The following is a 22,423-nucleotide window of genomic DNA, read 5'->3' as shown; positions in this document are numbered from 1 at the left end:
AATTTAAAATAACAGAATTGGCACGCCAAGAGACTTCAAGATCTTGTTGTGGCATGGTACTACTAAAAGGTTGCCTACTCCTGCACTAAAATGTCAGTTGTCAAGAATTCAAAGTGACTTATAAAATCTCAAAATTTACTTGACTTGGAGAATGCATCTACTTCTATCACTTTTGCCCTCTAATTTTAAATTCTCTTTAAATTCACAATTTAGTGAATAACCCTGTCTGTGTAATAAATTTTGCCTCTCTTGAAGATTTACTCAGCGGGGTGACAAAGCCTAGAAATGCCCACAATTTAAGTGAACACCCCAGCGCCTGGTGCAAATATAGAGGCAGCAAAACTTAAAAGACAAAAGAACCCTTATAGTTTTGTCGCGAAAACATTCTGTAACGATGTTGCTTGTAGATACGAGTCCAATGAAAGCCTAAAAGAAAACAGATACACTTGACATCTGATATAGATTATATATGTATCTGTACAAAAAGGCACTCTCACGTGTTAGAGCTATCTTTCTAGCTCAATATTAAAAGATGAAGCGCTATTATACCCACTTCAGGTCTGCAATGCGGTGCAGATCACTTGAACCTCAAAAAAGCAAACAGACACCCAAAAGTGCAACTCTGTCTTCTATAAGCTTTATCAGATATATATTGTGTAAATACTATTCTTCGAGCAGTATACGTTGCTTAGAGCATCAGGACTTAAGTGGAGAAATCCCCACCGTAAGAATGCTTCTAAAAAGCAGCTTGAAAATAGTCAAACATAGGATCGGTAATTCACCACTTAGTACAAACTGCAACTCTTTATTTTAAATAAAACAAAAGCAGAGTAATGCATTGAATTAAAAGAACACCCAACGCATTTCGCCCACAGACTTTAACAAAGTGCAAGTATTCAGACATCCATATCATATGTATAAATAGTCCGTCCCTTTCGTTGATTCATTCATTGCACGAGAAATTTTTGTGGTGAGTTTTACATTATTAAATATCTTCACATTGCCAAAGCAACATGAAAATATTAATATCATTGTTTTAAAAAAAAAAATTGACAATGAAAGTCTTTACACTCAAATATGCGGTTTATGAAAGCCTTTAGTATTAGCTTTAATAAAACTATAGAAATGTTAAATATTGCATATGTAGAAACCTTAAAAAAAAAAAAAATCTAAAAGGAGAAGAGCACTAGATATGATTTTAGCATTAATAGGTTGTAATACATGGGTTGCTGTTTTTACAACTATACAAATCCCCCAAAAATTCAATCATTGTTTAAATGCATTTGTTTAAATTTAGCCCTTCTTGCCTTAAAACTAGTTGTGAGTTGTTTATTCCCCCCCCCCCCCTCCATCGCAGACCTCTGGCCACACCAGTATTTTTAACTGAGAGCCATTGAGCTGCATGTTCAACAGTCACCGCAATCCACCAGAAGTGCTTCTGTTAATTCAAGAACTACTTAAATGCGCTCCTAATGTACATTCTTCTGTGCTTGATTCCATATGACATCCGTCAGGATTGTATCCAGAACTGCACAGATTATACAGATGTGGCCTCTGGATAGATATATATATATATATATATATATATATATATATATATATATATATATATATATATATATATATATATATATATATATATATATATATATATATATATATATATATATATATATATATATATATATATATACACACACACACACACACCTCCTGGAAATCAAGGACCAGGGGGAGTCATTCTCAATGCACCATAAGTCCATTAGCGCACCAAATCATGGAACATATTTTACGAGGGGGGAAATACTCCAAGCACCCTAAATCTTCACTCTCTTCCCCGACATTATAATGAGGAATTTAACTTCTTCATAATCTGTACAAATATTTGGACACTTTACAATCCTAGGCTGCGACCATTGGGTCATGGTCAATTCTCCTGTGCACATTGCGGCAGTGAAGGTGCCTGAACATCAACTTGGCCTGTATCTCCATTTCAGAAGGAGGTTGAGGTGTCCTTTTAAGAAGCAAGATCACATTGTAGAATTATTTTGTTTTTTTATTTTTTATTTATTTTTGCACTATTTAATTTTTTTATAATTCTTGAAATATAATACTTAATGCACACATTCAAGTTCATTACTATAAGTTATTTTTATTTTTTTGCAGTGTTAACGTCACTCCAGCTCCCAAAGAATTGGTTATCCCCCTTATCCATAAAAACAGATGGTCCCTCACGAAGACGCAGGAGAAATCACAGGATGGTGGACCTCAGACAGCAGAAGACAATGTTTTATCTCAAGCTGTGCAGGAGTTGATAGAAGGTGAATACCCTGTATTTATAACTGACTCGTAACATGCAAAAAACACTCTACATTTTATTCTCTAAATATTGAATTTTAATCAACTGAAAATCGATTTGCAAATGTTAAGCCAAAGCAGCATATTTGGGGAAATCCCTGTCTCCATTACAGTCTCACCTCGGCTGTTTTAGTCTAAGTTTTGCAATTTGGTTTTCTTTCGCCACATATTTTCTCATTAGTGAATAAACCCCAGTGTTTTTTCCTCCTTTTATCAATCAAAATGACTTTGCCAGTTTTGCATAAATTCAAAATGGTGTTCTGTGGCTGTTCCTGTTCTTCAAATGAAAATGAATATGAACACATGTGATTGACAGAGGAAACAAATGACTACTCGAACAAAGATTTAAAAGATTATCAACTGTCAAAGGAATCATTTTTTTTGTGCATTATACTGATTGGAATTAAAATGGGCATGCACAATTAAATCTGATAATAAAAATATGAATATGCAGTCATTTCAGGCTAGTGCAACTATTTGTGTAGGGATAGACTTATATTGACTGTGGATTTGCATAAGGAACCTTTGCAAGGAATCATGTTGGTGCCACGTAATGGCAATACTAGTAAATGTTCAAAGTAGGTGCAACATGTGTCTTCTTGCACTAGTTCGTGGAATATGGCCTGTGAAACAACATAAAAAAAGAAATGAATAAAGTAAAAGTTCAGTAAAAGGTGCATTCTAAAATGAAATAGTGGGCGGAGTCTGGCTTCCATGCGGTTCAGACGTGTGGGCCTCGAGCTTTTCTAACTTCTTGGGGTGACAACTCTGATCAATCGACTACTATTTGCCATTGGAGGGCATTATCTTGAAGTTGGGCTCCTGTGCTATACACAGACACCTGAATCTAGCCTGTAACCCTTTGGAGCCCTGAGCCACGCTGCTGCGGCCTACTGAGCGAAGGTTGGGTAGAGGCGGCCGATCTCCCCCCTTTTTAAAACCTCTGTTTGGCTCAGCGGCAATCCTTCCACCCCTCCCCCCCACTCTCTGGTCTGGCAGGGGATATCCCGGTCCCCTCTAGGCATTCTGGGGCTACAAGCACTGCTCCTACCTTCTGCCACAAATAAACACCCCGCGGAAAGTGTGGTGCACCAAGCCACAAGATGGCGACTGGCGGTTCTGGCGGAAAATCCTTGAGCATGAGCAGGTTTCCCTGGCTGAGTGGGAAATCGTTCCTGAGAGCAATGAGAAGCCGGAGTGGAACAGGCCTCCTTCAGACAAAGTGCACAAGCAAGGGTATATCCAATTATCTACGCGCCCATCCGGGCCAAGAGCCCCTAGAGGCACTGGCTCCTAGCATCACTCACTGAAGTGGAGGATCACCCCCCTGCCGAAAAAGGCGCACACCACTTAGACCCTCTGCTTACCCTGGGAGAAGGAATGACTTGGTTCCAGAGACTATCAGAGTCTGTGAAATAATGAAGCTTGCTCTCACTCAGGCCTGGGGCGGAAAGGGAGCCCTGAAGTTATACACTTCTGCTGCAACCTACCTGAACTCTAATGCACTGACTCCACTCCTGCCACTGGTGGGAATCAGATGATCCAGATACTGGAACTGCAACCTGAGCTCCACTCCCAGGATGGCGGTTGCTGTGATGTCTGATCTCCGACTGGTGTTCAATCTTTAAAATATGCCTCTCTGCTTGCCCTTGTGCCCTTTCTTCCTCTCCTGCCAATGACACAAGGGGGATGTTTATTACTCTAATATTGGGGTGCCCTGAAGTCCAGTGGTCCGATAACACTATCTGAAAATCTACAATTTATGCCAGATTTTATTTCTGCCTTGGTATCTCATGCCATTCCTCTTCCTGTGCCACTATTTGATACCATTCATGATTTCCTGTGCTTAGATTGAGCCTGTCTGAATTTCTTAGCTTGATAACTCGCTGTGTATTCTTTAACCTCTACAAATTGTCTGTATGCAGCACAGGCTAAGATCTGTCATCTAGCTTAGTGGTATATGCGGGAACAGAGTTCATCTTATTTTACCTGTTTTATTAACTTTACTTTTACAATTGTACGTTTCAAACCGGATCTCTTACCTTGACATAATCTCACAAGATCTAGCCTGATCATATAATATACAATTGTGCTGATTACCCACCTGCCATGTCAAATCTACTGTTCTTAATAAGCTTGCCAATGCTGTTGTGGCATTGCAGGATTAAATGCTATTTGTATTCACATGCACAAGAAAAATAAAGAATTAAAAAAAAAAAAATAGAAAAATAGTAAATGAATAAATCTCAGAATCTAAGGAAACCTGATCATAGAACAACAAATAATACCAGTAGTGGGTTCAAACTTCAGTACAATCTATATGGCAGTCAGCTGAATTGGGTTATCATCAGTGTCAAAGATCAACTGTTTGATTAGTCCTTGGTATCTATGGGCAAATCTCAAAGTACTGTCTGATACCTTTCATTTCACAAAGGCAAAACAAAAAAATATATATTTTAAAAAGGGGTTATTTTGACCTCTTTTTCATTAACATTCACTTGTGTATAACTGGAGAACGTATACATTTAGAGGTTGATATTTACATTGAAACAGTGTGTTGGTTTATGCTTGTTTTTCTTTTTCCATGATGGTTAAAGATGTACTCCTGTTGTTTAATCCATTTTCTTTGTTCTAGAATCTCGCCAAGCCCTGGAGAATGGCACTGATGTTGAACAAACGTCCAGTATCCCACTCCTCATGCAGAACAGAGTCCCTGATGGTTATGAAGACGGAGAGAAAGTGGATGTTCGTCTCCGGCCCGAATCTGTAAGTCCTCATGCTGAAAACCATTCAAAACCAGGTTGTTTTTGCAATCATTAATTTCAGGGCTATATAGATTAAGGCACATCTGCAGCAATTATGCTCTAAAGTGCTGTCACTATAGTAACCATGCAGTGTTTGCTCAAACCTTAGTCTGCTACAGTGACTCCACTTTGCAAGAGCAACCTGCGCTACATACTGTGTGATGGGCATTGTGCCACCGTACAGGCATTATCTTTACATTCTGGCAACATTTTTAGGAACCTGCATCTCCTGAAATGAAATAGTTGTTTTTTAAATACTTAGAAGTAGAACATTTGATCATTTGCTTTTAAATTCTGTATTAAATTATTTTTACCTCTTGCATGTAGTAAAATGGTACTACTGGTTCTACACCACCCTGTCTGACATATTGCAAGATAAAGAATACCATATAACTTTAAGAAATGTTTATTATGCTACATTTAATAGTCCTCTTTCTTTAGATCAGTGAATAGATCAAGCTTGCCCTTTTTGTGCGGTTACTGTTGTAATTTGGCTCTTGTTTATATTTTGTTTGGTTTCCTTTCATTTTTTATAATAACCAACTTTATTCAACTCTTCCAGGCCGAGGCGGCAGACTATGAGGTCGTGCCTGTGGAGCATTATGGGATGGCAATGCTACGAGGCATGGGGTGGAAAGAGGGAGAGGGAATTGGCAGAACCTTCAAACAGTGAGTGTAAGCTCTGTAGGCTGCAGTAAAGCATTGTGTTTGTAACTGGATGTGACATGTACTCTCAGCACACTGCATGGAGTTCCTGATACGGCTGCCATTCTTACACTGATTTATCTAAAAGAGTCACTCCAAACACCATAATCATTACTGCTTATTGTAGTGCTTGTGGTGAAATGTAGTGGCTTCTGTTTGTCTATTATTTTTGTGTTTCTTTTTTTAAAGACCTCTTCATTATTACATCAGTCGCAGAGGGGTTGGGGTTAGAGTGCTTGAAAATTTAAAAAAACAAAGCATGGGCTGGCACCCATTGCCACACCATAACCACTCCTATAAGTTCTACTGGTTATGTCCCTTTGTGTCCGCTTACATAGGAACTGTGTGGCCCCAGGAACAAGTACAAATTACCAATATTCCAAACCCGGAAGCCTGACTGTATTCACAATAACCAAATCCTCATCATGGGTGACATGACCTATAGGAAGCTGTGACATGACTATAAGTAATTTCAGCTAAAGTCTTCATGCGTTACCTTTATTAATGTCCTCAGTAATTTGTTAGTGCATGGTTTAACATATTTGTAGATTTGTTTCTACATGCTGCATTGATAAGTGTCGGTCACAAACAAAGCTAAACTATTGTCTTTTGTTTTCTTGTTGACGACTCCTCCCGTAATGCACGTCACTTGAGCCAGTTAATCAACCTTTATGCCCCTGACAGAACCCGGCAGTCTCCAAGATTGATTTGTGGATGAAAAAATTGCAGCTCTGAAAATAAATGTGCCAATATTCCTAAAAATGAAGCTTTCATTCTGGAAAGTGATGTATTCTTTTCCCAGCGAGAGATGGTTTTTCAGTGCATATGTGTTGGACCTACAATTATTACTTGTGCAGGAAGCAGTGTTCTCTTACAAAAGTTCAATACAAATGTACTAAAATAGTGAGTAGATATATTGAGTAGATTTTACAGATTGAATCTCACGGAATCTCAGTTTGCAAGATAAAAACCAGGAATAAATCTCTAACTATAGACTATAACATGTATCTGTCTCTGTAGAAATATTTAAACTAGTCAATGTATTGTGTACACATAAGGAAGTATAGCAGTAGCTTTGAATCAAACTCAGACCTGTTATAATTCATTGCCATTTGACCTACAAGAACAACTTAACAGGAGTATATCATGCCTTAACTATGTGTGGTATCTGAGGAATACTGTGTACAAAACACATTCAGGCTCCACATTCTGTGTTAGATTAGCCATGCTGTTTTCACTTTGTTTACTGATGCATACTGACTATGGGTGTATGGCATTCATAATTTAGTTTTTAACCATTTTCAGAAAATAACTCTTCAAAACTCTTTCAAAATGTATCTTCACTACTCCATAGAAAGAATTGTAACATTTTGGTGGCATACATATTTATTATTATTTAAATGTATTATAAATCATCTTTGGTACTAAAATCTTTTCTAGGGATGTTAAACCATTAGAACAGAAACTAAGACCCAAAGGCCTTGGATTAGGAGCCGACCGGTCTGCTCTTAATGCCCTTGAGCCACAGAAGCCACGCAGGACTCCGAAACCTGGGGAGGAACCAGAAGAGGAGGTAAAAGGCCTAGGGCCAGGAAGTGCAGTGGAGATCCAGAGCGGCGCACACAAAGATCTATATGGGAAGGTAGGATCCAGTTCCTTGTTAAATAATCTGAAAGCTCATATAAATTTTACTTTGGTCTTATACACTTCTGCAACACCTTACGATCACTGTGATTTGTCATAGGTGGAGGGAATCGACACAGACAATGCCAGAGCTATGGTGAAGCTTGCCATTGGTGGTAATGTGGTGACCGTGTCTCAGTTTGCATTACGATTGGTCGGCAGTGCGGAATACAAAACAAATGCAAAGGATTTAAGTGAGTGAGACTTTGACAATCTTGGAATAGGTTATCCTGATGGGCATGTGTGTGTTAGTAGCAATAAAAATTTCAAACGTCCTAACTTTCTGTGGTTGTTTGCACACACCCATAATGCAATTTCAAGTTCTATCAATAAACAAAGTTAGCATGGTTTAGTATTAATGATATCTGAAAACTTGCATAATAAAAGATCACAAGACAGGCCTTCATGAGCACACATGACCATTAACACATCACACTAAAATTCAAACCGAGTTAACTCTTTGGGTTCTTAAAACTTTAAATGTGTTGGTTCCAGTTGTCAGCCCCACACCCTAACTCTGATTTGTGATATGAGAGATTTTTTTGAACTATGAAAACAGTTGACTCCTAAATCCTTGCATTTTGCATGGTTTATGAAAGGCTAATTTGGTTACAAGATACATATTTACAAAAGGGTTACTGATTTACATGAGTACTGCACAATGGGTGTATCAAATCCTGCTCTGTGCCACATCGTTGAGAGATTTGCAGATTGAGGGAAATATGAGTGTAGGAGCCACGGGTTGGTACATGTCATAGGTATTTTTTTTTTTGTATTTTTTTTTTAAATGTATGTATTTTTTTTTTTTTGTTTTTTTTTTTTAGGAAAATAAAACTTTTAAATTTTTTCCATGAGAATAAGCCAAGCAGTTGGGACTTCATTTAACTCACCCAGCCCACAGCAATTCCAATAAGGCTGGTTCTGCCTGCCAGAACATACTCTGTGCAACAAACAGAAGGGAATGTTCCCCATCCAATATCCTTAAAATCAAAGCCTTTTTTTATTTCCATCTTTTTTTTTTTTTTTAAATGCAAAAACAGGAAATGGTGTATAGGCACACAACGCTCGTATTACTTTTTAAGTATAGTACTTTATCAAAATTCTGATATGGCTGCCATCTTTACACTGATTTGTCTTAAAGGGACTAAACATATTCATCACTGCTACTTATTGTAATGCTTGTGGTCATATGTAGTGGCTATGGCTGCTGTTCCTCTATTATTTTGTGTTTCTTTTTAAGATTTCATGGCTCTAGACAAAGTACTATATTACTGTTCACATTTTTAGCAAGATGGAAGTTAAGGTAATTGATTTTGTGGATATTGGATGCTGACCGTTCCCTTGAACGATAAATTAAAAATGATTTTTAAAAGGTACCCTGCAGCTCCTTTAAATCCCCAGGCTGCAGTATACGATGTTCAGAACATGTCTCTGGGCCGAGGGATTTCTGCAAGTTGTTGCAGGCTGTTGTGCAGGAGACCTTCTTGCACTATAACACATAGAAGCAGAAAGTTTTAATGTAGTATAGTGATCCTTAAAAAGTGGGAGAACTAAAAAAACAAACAAAACATAAATGTATTATTTTTTTTTTTTTTTATTGATATTTACTGTAGCGGTACATAAGTCAGATAAGGACACTTGCATATAGTACAGCTTGAGAATTACAATGATCACAAAAATAGCAAGTCGGACTTAATGTTATACAATACCAAATTTCCTCCATGACTCTAATGTTTTCCACTTTGTGAATCCAGTGCCTTATGGAGGGTTTGAGTCCTTGATCTTGCATCATGTATGGGTTTGCCTTTTTTATTCCCCCAAGAATTAGCAATGCCATCTACTAAAAATAAATATCATTGCAAAAGGGGGAAAACCGACAAACCTACTGAGCTTGATGATCCACAATAACAGAAGGATATTTCAATGAAACACAGAATTATATAAAAATATATATAAAGCAAAGCGATGGCAGATATATTTATAAATGAATAAGCTCAGATGATGTATTAGTGCAGACAATATTGTTAATGAGAAAAATTCCCATGTCTCTAAAGGTCGGTTAAGTAAAGCCAAGCAGCAGAAGGATCTCCAAGAAGCAGAGGAAGATGAACACAAGGGACGATCAACAGAGCGAGGGGGGAATGAACACAGGGAGAGAAATCAAAATGGAGACCACAGTAACAAAGATAGCAGTAACAAAGACAAGCGACAGAAAATGAGGAGTCCAGACCGTGAGAAAGAAAAGAAGAAAGCCAAGAAGGAACCGCAAAGGTGCAGTCAAATTCGAATAAGATATAGTTGGCCCATTCCGTTCACAGTTTACCATTAAAGCATTAAAAATGTATACTTTGCCCATCTGTTATTTATTAATGTTTCTATTGTTTGACTTTATTATCCATTCCCACTGTGCAGACTTAATGCACTTGATGTTTTATAGCAAATTGAAATGTATATAAATGTTACTTGAGTCTTCCAATTCATCTGGGTGATATGCATCTTCTTTTCCCAATAATGTTCTATTCTGCTTTTGGGTAAATGTCTCCCCCGCTCCCCCCAAACCCTTCTTATTGCCTCTGTTTCTGAAAGTCCTTTAAATCAGTGGGCGATGGGATTCATTGATGTTTTTTGTCTTTATCTTGTGCCTTTTATGTTGAGATTGAGGTCGTGGGAAATTTTCATTACATGCTCTGGTAAATCAAGCTGAAATTCTAGAATTATGAATATAGGTTAAGAAACAATGGCTGAATAAAATATGTATTTGCAGGGTTAAAATGCCTCCTAATTGAATAGATGACTTCTTGTGTTAATGACTTCTCTCTCTTTTTGTAATGCAATCTTTGAAGCAAATTGCATTGTATTGTACTCATTTAAAGGGACACTGGAGGCATCCAAACCACATCAGCCTATTGAAGTGGTCTGGATGCCAACTCCCATCACCCTTAACCCTACAAGTGTAATTACTGCAGTTTTTATAAACTCCTCCTCTGTCTACCAGACAGCTACAAGAGGGACTGCTGGGTTCTTAGACAACTTTCTAAACAACGCTGGACGTCCTCGCGCTGTGTTGATAGGGTTGCCACTTGACCGATATTTTACCGGCACAACCGGTATTTGAAGCTGTTTGGCTGGTGCCGGTATTGCAGAAATACCAGCAATACAATTGCCAGTATTTTTCTTTGAAGAGAATGTTCTGCAATATCGGCACTGGCCACCAGGGTGTGCAGTGCTCTAAGGCCGTGCTAGGAACACTCGTTGGTGCTTGGTTGTGTGGAGAGGGCTGAGATGGAATGTCGCAGCATGTACCTGCCCTCTCCACTGATGGAGTCCGCGTTGGAGGAGCTACAGAACAAGGAGATGGAAGCATGGCAGCAGGAGTGGAGTCTTGAGAGCAGGTACTTGTGTGCAGGCCCGGACTGGCCATTGGGCACACCGGCAAATGGGTGGGCCGCGGTGACCATGGGGGTGAGGCCGGCAGGGGAGATTATAGGATCCCCCCTGCCGGTCTATGCAAGGCCGGCACTATCCTAGCACCGGCCCCGCTGTGTTGCATGACGGGCCGGTGGGGAGATCAAATTTAGTACATTTTCTCCTTCCAAATGTTCTCATTCTTGTATGTACTTTGTGGGCTGTGATGTCACACATATCATTAATTATGCAAATTAGAATGGCTGGTATTTTTTTCTCCAAAAAAGGTGGCAACCCTAGCTGTGCATGAGGACCTCCAGCGTCGCTGCAATCCCAATAGGAAAGCATTGAATAATGCTTTCCTGTGGGGAAATCCTAATCAGAGTGTGGCCAATGCCATGCATGCGCATTAGGTCTCTGACATTGGCAGGGGAGGTGTGTGGACGGAGCCTGACCCAGCACCGAAGGACATAGTAAGTATCTTGAAGGGGTTTTAACCACTCCAGCGACATCTCATGCGGGGCGGGAGGGGGGCTTGTTTTCCTGGCACTAGAGAAGCTCTTTACGGCACCCTTTTGATTTTAAACACTTTATCCTCATCCTAAGCAGACTTCGGATGTTCCTACCAGTGCATGGTTTATAATGTTAACTGAATACGTGAATTAGAAAAACAAAATAATTGTATCTGTGGTTTGTCTTTCTGTTGCTGACTGTCCTTAATTATTTTTCAGCTGGTTACACCGGGACTTGAAAGTTCGGTTCATTGACAAGCATTATAAAGGAGGAAAATACTACAATTCTAAGGTGATGAGATGTGTTTTCAGCCTTGGCTTCCCAGTAGTTATTGTAATACGTTTCCATTTGCATAATACTCTGCTAGTGTCTGTAATAAAACCGCCATTTTTGGTAACATGTAATGGTGTCTTCAGTGGTCGATTACCAAAATTTGTTTTACCACATTTAAAGGGACGCTATAGTCACCAGAACAACTACAGCTTATTGTATTTGTTCTGGTGTCTAGTCCGTCCATGCAGTAAACACTGTCTTTTCAGAGAAAGGCAGTGTTACATTAAAGCCTGGGGACACCTCCAGTGGCCACTTCCCTGATGGTTACTAGAGGAGGTGCTTCTTGGGGCAGTGTGCAGCACTGACATTCAGCGTGTCCATACTCTGCATGGAGACAGGCACTGAACTTTCCTCATAGAAATGTATTGATTCATCTGTATGAGGAGATGCTGATCGGCCATCGCAGCATTTGTCCCCACCCCGCCTTCTTGACAACCATCAATTTTGATGTCAGCCAAGGAGGCGGATCAGGTGTGGGGTCAGCACCGGCAGATCCGTGGGGAGTTTGAAATAAGGTAATAGTATTTAAGAAGAACGTTGGAAGCAAATTATGTCCAAAGAGAATCGTAGGGCAGTGAAGGGGTTAACCCTAATTTAGAAATGTAAACCGAATTGAAAGTACACTGTCCTATGCTTAAGATGGATCATAAAACATAACTTTTATTAGTAATAAATAAAAAGTAATAATAAGTACACACAAACTAAAACATGTGAACAAAAAATGTGATCCCAAATGAGAGATCCCAGGCCAAGTTTTCTCTAAAGAGAGGATACTGTTGCGATTAGATGTATAAATAGTTATTGCACATAAAGAGCAAAATAGTCAGTATCCAAAGTGGAGACAAATGTAGCAACAACCAGAGAGTTATATCAATCTGAGGAGGGAAAAAGGAGATATTGCCTAAACAGCTGTTTGAGATATAAGGAAAAGAACATGTGTATATTGGGTCCTAATAACTGCTGCAGCAATTACACACAATCTTAAATCTAGAAAGATAAATCTAATCGTGCTACCTAAATAGAAGGTAATAGAAAGATTACTGAAGTAAAGGTAGAAACAAAATAACGTCAGTGGTAGGAACGACTGGTAAAAAATAATGATAAACATTCTTTTCCTTATATCTCACAGCTGTTTAGGCGATATTTCCCTTTTTCCTCAGATTGCTATAACTGTTTTTTGCTACATTTATTTCCACTTTGGATACTGACTCTGTTTTGCTCTTCATGTGCAATAGCTATTTAGACATCGAATCCCAACAGTATATACTCTTTTTAGAGACCACTTGGCCTGGGATCTCTCAAGAGTTTATAAGACGTTATTCATTACTTAGTGCATTATATATACATTTCACTTTGTGGGCCCTCTTTTTTTTTTTTTTTTTTTTTTTTTAAAGGCCTACTCGTACGTTGGTTTCGGTACACTTCAACCAACTTTGCTTCTCCTCTACATTCCATTTACGTATTCGAAATTCTGAGCACAAATATATATATATATATATATTGTTAACTTAAATGTTATTCAACATTCTGCTTATCTCTAAAGACTTTGTTATTTCTGCTCCCCCCCCCCCTTATTTTATTGATACCCACCCAAATGTCTTGCTTGACCAATCCTCACCTCCTCTGTGCATCTCCATTCCATAGCTTTTATTGCAGTCCTGTTTTGATCCTATCATCTCTGTCTTCCACAGTCTGAGTTTTAAAAGACCACTTCTAGCAAACCTGAACAATGCTCAGATGCTCCTGTTCTTGACCTATGCCTGGTCCCCACTGGAACCCGGGGAAGCCACCCACACTGCTAGATATACACAGACCTGCAGAATAAGCCTCCCCTCATACAAATAATACGAACAGCCTACACACAAACATACACACAATCCCCACATACGCAACACCAGTAACAATCCACATACATGCACACAATCCCACAGGCAGCCTCTCACATGCAATACCCCAAACACACAATGTGACATATCCATCCACACACAATTCCACAAGCAGCCCTCATACACAGCCCACATTCATAGGTATCATAAACGATACCACAAACTACTAATGAACATATACAATATAATAGCTCATAAAGGCACAAATACAAAGCAATTACAGTAAAAATAACAAGCAGCATACACACCTCAATTTAAAAAAATAGGATCGGCACGCTACGGGACCTCACAATCCTATATCGGCACAGTGCTGCTAAAAGTTTGCCTACCCCTGGTGTAGCATATAGGTTATTGATTGAAGGAAACCTTAGAAATGCACTTTGTAATTGGCTCCAATTTTTTACACCTGGGTGATATAATCTACACGTATAGATAAATACTTGCCAATGCAATGACTGGTGTTCTGTATTTTGTTGTGTTTTTACATACATTCATACTACAGATCGTCATACACGAAAAGGTAATAAAAACATGTTAATGCCTTAATAGCATTGTTAAAACTGCTCTGTTCTGATTTTTATTTCCACACAGATTTTGGTAGAAGATGTTTTGAGTCCTACAAGATGTGTGTGTCGGACAGACAACGGGAGGATTCTAGATGGTAAGTTAAAACGTGGGGTGGGGAGAATAATTGGAAAACTAGGCATGGATGCTTAATTCAATGGGAAAGATGGGTGAATACTGAAAATATCCACACTTTCAACTTTACCACTTTGACATGAAGGGAGCTGATGGTGAGCTGGCTGTAACAGGTTTAGGGTGTGCCTGGTCCACAATTTTAGATCCGAACCTGAACCGGCTACTGCATCCATCCCCTCTCCATGCCACCAGAGTCCGTCAAGAGTTACTACAGCAACCTGATACGTCAGTGCTACTTGTATTGCAGCCTCCGTTTCTTTAGTGGTGTCACATACATCAGACAGCCACTGGATGGAAGTGGTAGATGGCACTCACCAACCTCATAGACTAGACCAGTCTTGGGGAACGAACAAGACAATTGTTTTACTGTGGAAAATACAGGGTCTACTTAGAGCACAATATTTATATACGGGAGAGAACAATGACAAAGCACTGTACACGATAGGGGAGAATTAAAGAAGTGACATTTTTACATCCTGACTGCTGACTGTAGTAGCTGGAGCCAGAGGTACTGTTCAAGTCCACCATAAAGGGCCATTAGTCTCTAGGAAACTGTGTGGCCTCCAGATGCCTCCACAAACAATAGCTCTTTGGTTGATCTTACTAGGGACTGCGTTTTCAGGGGTGCCCATACTAAGGTTGGGGAAACCTCAGTTGCATACTCAAGGGTTAGTGTGGGAAGTATGAAAAGGTAGATGAGGCGTGCGAGCTTGAGTACATGTGGTCTACATAGCGAGAGGGTGCCTCTACACGGTAGAGGAAAAATAATGCACATATGGAGAGTAGGGAAGAAAGAGAGCTGAAAGTGAAGAAAACGGTGTACTAACGTATAGTACATGGCTCAAAATATCCACTAGCCATTGCGGTTGGAAATGTAGCTCTGGTGAGTAGACATTCACCCCTCGTGAGTGTGCCATGTACCTTTTAATCTTTATGTACCCGCAACGTTTAAGGCCTGACTAGTAAAGTAGGACTTGTAATTGTAAACTCTGCATAATACATGGATTATATAAACCATGAGGCTGGTTATCTGTTCATACCTTCTAGTCCTAACCTGCTACTCTGGACTAAATATTACTCACCCCTACAAATTACTTCTTGTGTGATGAGTGCTGGGAATAGAGCAGAAACACGCTCAGCCACCTTTTTCCGAAGTGACAGGAGTATATGTGAATTCTTTCCATGTGAGTGCATGTTAGGAGTTGCAGGATATCCACAGCACTCATTGTGTTGGGTAGCCCGTGGAACACTCCTTAGTGCAGTTTCCACTTGCTAATGTCTAGTAGGCATGTTGATATGTTAATAGTGTCTCTGTTGTAATGCTTTTAGCTGGTATCTATACATTGATGTTATATGTGCTCTACTTAGAGGCTGCTTACATATTTAATAATGGTAAGTACACAAGCTCGGGCTATTTCCCTCAGTTAGGCATAATAAAAGAAATGTGCCTTTTGTCAGCAAATTGCAAAGGATACTGTTTATTATTGTAACATTCGTACTCAAGACCACACACAATTCTTTTTGGCTGGTAAAAAAACCCATAAACCATATTAGAATGTCTTAATTTAATCAGTCTCATGGTGCAGTGATGTCATGATGTAGAAGTAAGACACTTTACACGTATGGTGTATTTTACATTAAATGAAATTTGTACTTAATTCTACATATGTGACCTATTTTCTAGACATTAAACAAGACATGCTGGAGACCTTAATTCCAAAGGACGAAGGAGATCACGTGATGGTGGTATTAGGACAATATCGGGGCCAGGTGAGCAGACATAAATATCATCTATCGGGTATTGTTTTGTTGTTGTTATGGTGACCAGTGTCCCTTTAAGAGAAATATGGTGGATATTGTTGGTCAGATTAAATCCGTTCTGCTAATATGCCTTTTATAATGAATCTGAAGGTATTGGTGATCCATCTAGGTGATGTTAGCAGCAGTCTACAACATGGAGTCTACTGCCAGCTTCTTGCCCTTTCCAAATGAAGCTGGAGTCTACAACATATTGAGGAGATTTATCAAGGGGAAGAACCTTGCTATTCTGGGGAAAAGAGCTAAATAGGGAGCAATCACCATGGAAACCAATAGAATATCTCAACATTTGGCAATTGATTCTTAAAATATTACCTATTTGGCTTTGATAAAGCTCAGCCATTGCATCTTGTTTTAATATTTAATGCCCATATAGAAACATAGAATGTAATGGCAGATAAGAACCATTCGGCCCATCTAGTCTGCCCAATTTTCTAAATACTTTCATTAGTCCCTGGCCTTATCTTATAGTTAGGATAGCTTTATGCCTATCCCGCGCATGCTTAAACTCCTTTACTGCGTTAACCTCTACCACTTCAGCTGGAAGGCTGTTCCATGCATCCACTACCCTCTCAGTAAAGTAATACTTCCTGATATTATTTTTAAACCTTTGCCCCTCTAATTTAAGACTATGTCCTCTTGTGGTAGTTTTTCTTCTTTTGTAGTTTTCCTTCACATTGTAGGCTTGCTGCAGCCTTCTGACTGGCACTTCTTCCTTAGCCAGTTAACTTTTGAAATGAACAGATCAGGCCAAAATTAGGAGTATACACCTTTAAAATGTTGGGTTTCCAGTCTAGTCTGATTCCTACGGTCCAGTAATACAAGTAGAATCTGCAGTCGTCTGCCCAGTGTTTCTGCCCGCTGTGCTTCTCATGTGAAACAGAAATTTGGCCTTGCAGGGCAAGAGCATGCATCCTTCACACACTGACCGTATCACAATCTGAAATTGTAATATTTTATTAATTGTTTACATATTTGACCTTCTCTCAGCGAAGATCTCCTACAAATAATTAATATAGGTAGATTCAGCTACCTAAATAGATTGAAAGAGGCAGGAAGTGAAGCCCAAGGAATGTTGTGCACAGCATTTTGACTTGTTTCAACCCATACAGGTCTTCAAGACAATGCTAATATGTTTGTTTAGTACAAATGTCCAATAACACCTGTGGTGAGCTGTGAGATATTAAAGTAGTCTATTACCACTAGGTAACCTTTTTTTTTTGTTTGTTTTTTTGTTTGTTTTTTAAATTCTTTATTTTTGTTGTGCATGTTATACATAGCAACGACATACGCCACAACAGTGTGTCTGAGAGTACACTTAGGTTGAACAGTGGCATGAGGTACCGCACAGTTTTATATAATTATAACGATTATCAGCTGGGTAGAGCAGCGAAGTCATGAGAGTAAAGTGAAAAGGTCAGCGCTTAACAGTGCTAGGCTGGTGGTGCTAAAACATTTGGAAATTGCACATTTTTAATTATGATGACTTGCTAGCCACAATTTTTAATTATATAGTGGAAAGAGAACCCGATTAACATATGTCTTAAAAAACAATGAGACAACAGGCTAAGCTTTAAGTACTCTGACTGATAGCATATAAATGAGAAGCCAAGGTGAGTATCCAATACGTAAGCAGGGTTGCAGTTAGTACCTGCCTATCATTCCGTGTTCTGCAATGAGCATCCTGATGTACACAAGATTTACAGGGTCACAGGTTTACATTAGACGCCGGAACAGCGCATTTCAAGATTCACCAACATTAAACAGTGGCATGATACTTAATTTTTATATTTTGTGAGTGTAGTTAAGCAGTTAGTTTGTCAGAGTGAGGTTTAGTTAAAATAAAATAAAATAAAGATGCTCGGTGCCTAACCCCGCTAAATCAACTTTGCTAGTATAGGTATACTGCCGACCACAAAGCTAAGCACCGATACTTTGTGTTGTGAGTGTTTAGGCTAGGGGGTGTTAGAAACACAGGTTGGTACCACATTAATGGTACCCAAACATTCTGCGTGCTGTGTGTCTGTCATAAGGCAATTACAGCGCAGGTTTAATTAAGGTCTGTTTTTTTGTTTTTTTTAGCCTTTTGGTGTAGTGTAGCATGCAACACGCTAGGCCACCTGCACATTTGTATTGTGGCGTGTACCATGCTAGACAATTTGCACATTTGCAGTGTAGTGGGCCGCATGCCAGACAACGTGCCCATTTTTAAGGTAGAGTGTATCTTGTTGGACTGCTCGCAGTTTTAGGTAGAATATAACCTGCTAGACGGCTTGTGCACTTTTAAAGTAGGAGATAACTTGCTAGATACCCTGCGCGTTTTAAAAGTAGAGGAGAATATGTTGGGCATAGGCAACCTCTTTTATTACAATATATTTGACGGCATCCTGCAACATAGCCACTGCAATGATCTGTAGTGGTTATGAAGATTAACGAGACTGCTGTATTTTAGAGGCTTGACATAACCGAGGGAGCCTATGGACCAGACCTCTCCCAAAGACTCAATAACCATTATAATGAGCTGCGGTGCTTATTCATTTAGCTCTAGAACTGCCTTTTTGTTTTTGTTTTTTATCAAACGTATGTAAATATTGTATTTAGTATCCAGTTTATTTTGTATTGATTATTTTTTAAAATTTATTTTAGGTGGGGAAGATCCTGCATAGAGACAAGCATAAAAGTCGTGCTTTGGTGCAGTTGCAAGGGGAGCTTGATGAAGCAGTCACTTTAAGCTATGATGTAATCTGCCACTATACTGGAGAACAGGATGAATGATGCATGGGAAATAATCTTGATTTTGTACAGTGTCAGAACATGAATTCTGATCACCTTTTTTATTTAACTGTAAATAAACATGACACTTTGTATAGAATATATTTGTTTAATGGCTATGCATTATAGAATTAATACATCCAACATACATAAACGGGTAAATACAGGATATTTCCATGTATGTCTATACCAGGACATAAAACTTCCAATTCGAAATTACTAGCAAAGCCTAAAACCTACCACCACAAACGTGTGTACACCACAATTATTTTTCTCATGTTTTATCAACAGCATGGAGTGTGTAAATGCTGAATGTATTTGTGTGGAGGGTTAGTATATCGGAACACAGGTTTATTGTCGTGAATGCATGGTTGTTTGTGTGTATAAGGCTAGTCTGTGTGTGTACATTTAAAGGGAGACTAGAGTCACCAGAACAACTACAGCTTATTGTATTCGTTTTGTCAGTAGACTCATTCCCTACAGGCTTTTTGCAGTAAACACTGTCTTTTCAGAGAAAATGTGTTTGCATTATAGCCTAGGGATAACTCCACTGGCCAGTCCTCAGCTGCTAGAGGTGCTAACCAGGGCTGTGTTTGAATTGTTCTGAGTCTGCCCCTGATCTGCCTCCTTGACTGTCTCAGCCAATTTAAGGTAAAGCATTGTGATTGGCTCAGAACACCACATCTGATGATGTCAGCCAAGCAGGCAGATCAGGGGCAAAGCCAGCAGCTGCAAACTTGAACAAATTACAATTTTACTATATTTAGGGGGAACAGCGGGGCTAGATTGTGGTTTTAACACTATAGAGTTAAGAAAACATGTTTGTTCCTGACTCTTTCCCAAGTAACATGGGGAAGGGCCTGTGACATGAGAAAAGGGAGATGAAGCAGAAATTAAACAGACATGTCACGGTGTCAATATGTCCTCCTTCCATTAAAGTCATATAACCCGCTATTTTCTTAACCTAATGTACTTTAATTTTTTTTTTTTTAAAAGCCACCCCCTGGATAAATAAAAGGGACGAACCCCAGTCACCTGACACTATTACAGGTTTTACAATGTACTAGTGATCAGAAGAAAAGCAATAAAATCCAGATAAAAAGTGGAAAAAGAACTGAGAGAGAGTAGATAGAGCTTACTGTTGGGCGCTTAGTGGATCTGTCTTCCAAGTCTTGGCTAAATACTTTCCCAGGGTTGAGCAAACTTTGCATATGAGGTTATGCACAACTCGAAAAAGGGAAAAATCCCTCTACACTCTATTTAGAACTGCCACCCATAGGGGTCTCGCCAAGAGAATTGGGATAATTTGGCAAACAAGGATTCCCACAGCGACTTTACTTTGGGACAGGACCACCATGCATGTAGATACAAGTCCTCACCCCCACAGTCCCTAAGCAAGTAGAGCCCATAGCAGGTTGGGCCTTAGCCAGTCTGATCAGGTGAATATACCATGGTGCCATCAGCTTGTAAAAATGTCAGCAGTCTCTCCTCTAGATCTTCCCTTAGGTCACGTACCCATTTGGCTGCGTAATGAGGGGGAATGGGGTAGGCAATTGGCTTCATTTGCTTTAGTGTTAACATTAAAAAGCTGAAGGATTCATCCCCGCAGGGTTATATTAGGAGAGCCACCATCCTATACCCTTCACAGTTGCAGGGAGTGCTACAATGCCAGACTAGGATGAGACTGATGAAGGCAGCATTAGAGTACCATAAAACAGAATGCAATGGGCCAATACGACCTATTCCAGGGAAACACCACCTTGTCAAATTTATCATATTTATGACCTAGTGCCGACATAGGCAACCTTCGGCACTCCAGGTGTTTTGGACTACACCTCCCATGATGCTTTGCCAGCATTATGGGAGTAAGAGCATTATGGGAGATGTAGTCCAAAACATTTGGACTGCTGAAGGTTGGTGACTAAGTGTGGTACTGATGACCCTTCTGTCCCCCTCAACTTATGTAACTGTGACTTAGAATCTACTCATCCTGCCCTCCCAAATGAAACTGTAAATATCTGATTGTCGGGATGCCAAATCTCTGTGTTTACTTCAACGCCATGGAGCGAAACAGACATAAGATTTTGGGAGTAGTGTCTTTTTTTTTTTACAGCATAAATATGCCCATTGTACCAAAAGCTACCAAATAAGAGGAACCATTTGCTTGTAGTTTGCTCCAACCATATCTGCACAACGCAGAGTGATGCAAATTCCCAGGGATACAATCTGAATAACCCAGAAAAGACTCCTTTAAGCGGCAAACCTGTGCTTCCCCCCCCGAAGGAAAGCAATGTTAAAAAGAAGCCCTTTATTATACAGGTCCCATTAACTTATCTTAAAATAGGTGGTAATAGTTACTTTATTGTATGTTTCAACATTTTGCCAGCAATACTGGAAACAAATACCTGTCCCTGCCATTCTAATTACAATATCTTGTCTAACCTTGGTATGTAAAGGCTGACTGATCATGGCATGTGTATCTCACAAACAAAACAGATGCCAAAGTTGCCAGTCATTAATGGAAACATGCCAGTTATGAAGCATTAACATGAGCTGACTCAATAGCTGAAACTAGTCAAGGAATATAAATGTGGCGTCTACAAGTATCATGAAAAGCTGGAATTATTTCCTGTATGTACAGAAAGAAATGGTTTGGTTTAGAATCGATCTACCGCTCCTTAGCTCAAAGAAATGCTGACAAATTATTTTTCTTTTTTTTTTACCAAAACTGAAGGGAAATGTCTGCATCTAATGGAGCGAATGCGTGCACACCGCGGTACAGGAACTTCTGTTTCCTGTACCTGGCTGGACTGAAAGGAAGTGCTCGCTGAGAGAGCACTTCCTTTTAGCCCGGTCGGACTAAGGAGACTGAATCTCCTGTACTGCGGCGCGCACTGCTCCGGTCAGCCACGCTACAATAAAGGTAGGAGACTTACCGGGTCCAGGGGGGGGAGGGAAGAGAGGGGCCCTATGGGGGCGAGGGGTGGGTGGAAGAACACTGTGACAGAGGGGGGGAGGGGGGTAAGAACACTATGGGACAAGGGAGGTGAGTGCGTGGTAAGGAACACTATGGGACAGTAGAGGGGTTGTAAGGAACTCTTTGGGACGGGAGGGGAGTGGGTGGTAAGGAACACTTTTTTTTTCTACTCTTAAAAACTAGGTGGGAGGAGTAAGCGTTCCTATAAAAACACACACCTCCATCTTACCTAGGCCGTGCCATCTAGAACAGACCGCCATCTGTGTCTCACCATCAATGAGATAAAGAAGTTAATGATCACTATATTCTACTGTTAAGGCATTCCAAATCCAACCAGACTGGCTATCCTCTCTAGAAGTCCCTTTTTACTCTACTGAAAATTATTGGTGCCTGTTAAAGTCCTGGACTCATACCATCAGGGACAAACTATCAAAATCACCTCTACTCACACAAGGTGGTCCTCTCACCAC

General features: G+C 39.7%; 1 protein-coding gene across 1 annotated transcript in view; it reads left to right on the top strand.

Moving 5' to 3' along the window:
- The window catches only part of GPKOW (G-patch domain and KOW motifs), a 33,430-nt gene extending 14,373 nt beyond the window's left edge, over positions 1-19,057 (top strand). Inside the window, exons 2-11 of the mRNA XM_063431348.1 lie at positions 2,167-2,321; positions 4,994-5,124; positions 5,725-5,831; positions 7,308-7,509; positions 7,612-7,744; positions 9,605-9,821; positions 11,687-11,759; positions 14,279-14,348; positions 16,071-16,156; positions 18,851-19,057. Of these exons, the coding sequence (XP_063287418.1) occupies positions 2,167-2,321; positions 4,994-5,124; positions 5,725-5,831; positions 7,308-7,509; positions 7,612-7,744; positions 9,605-9,821; positions 11,687-11,759; positions 14,279-14,348; positions 16,071-16,156; positions 18,851-18,979 (1,303 nt within the window). The 3' untranslated portion in view covers positions 18,980-19,057. The remainder of the gene's footprint in view (positions 1-2,166; positions 2,322-4,993; positions 5,125-5,724; positions 5,832-7,307; positions 7,510-7,611; positions 7,745-9,604; positions 9,822-11,686; positions 11,760-14,278; positions 14,349-16,070; positions 16,157-18,850) is intronic.
- The last annotated feature ends 3,366 nt before the right edge of the window (positions 19,058-22,423 follow it).

The sequence above is a fragment of the Pelobates fuscus genome, chromosome 9 (assembly GCF_036172605.1).
Source record: "Pelobates fuscus isolate aPelFus1 chromosome 9, aPelFus1.pri, whole genome shotgun sequence".
In the NCBI taxonomy this organism is placed as follows: domain Eukaryota; kingdom Metazoa; phylum Chordata; class Amphibia; order Anura; family Pelobatidae; genus Pelobates; species Pelobates fuscus.
The sequence above is the reverse complement of the archived record's forward strand: the minus strand, read 5'-3'. Positions and strand labels throughout refer to the sequence as shown.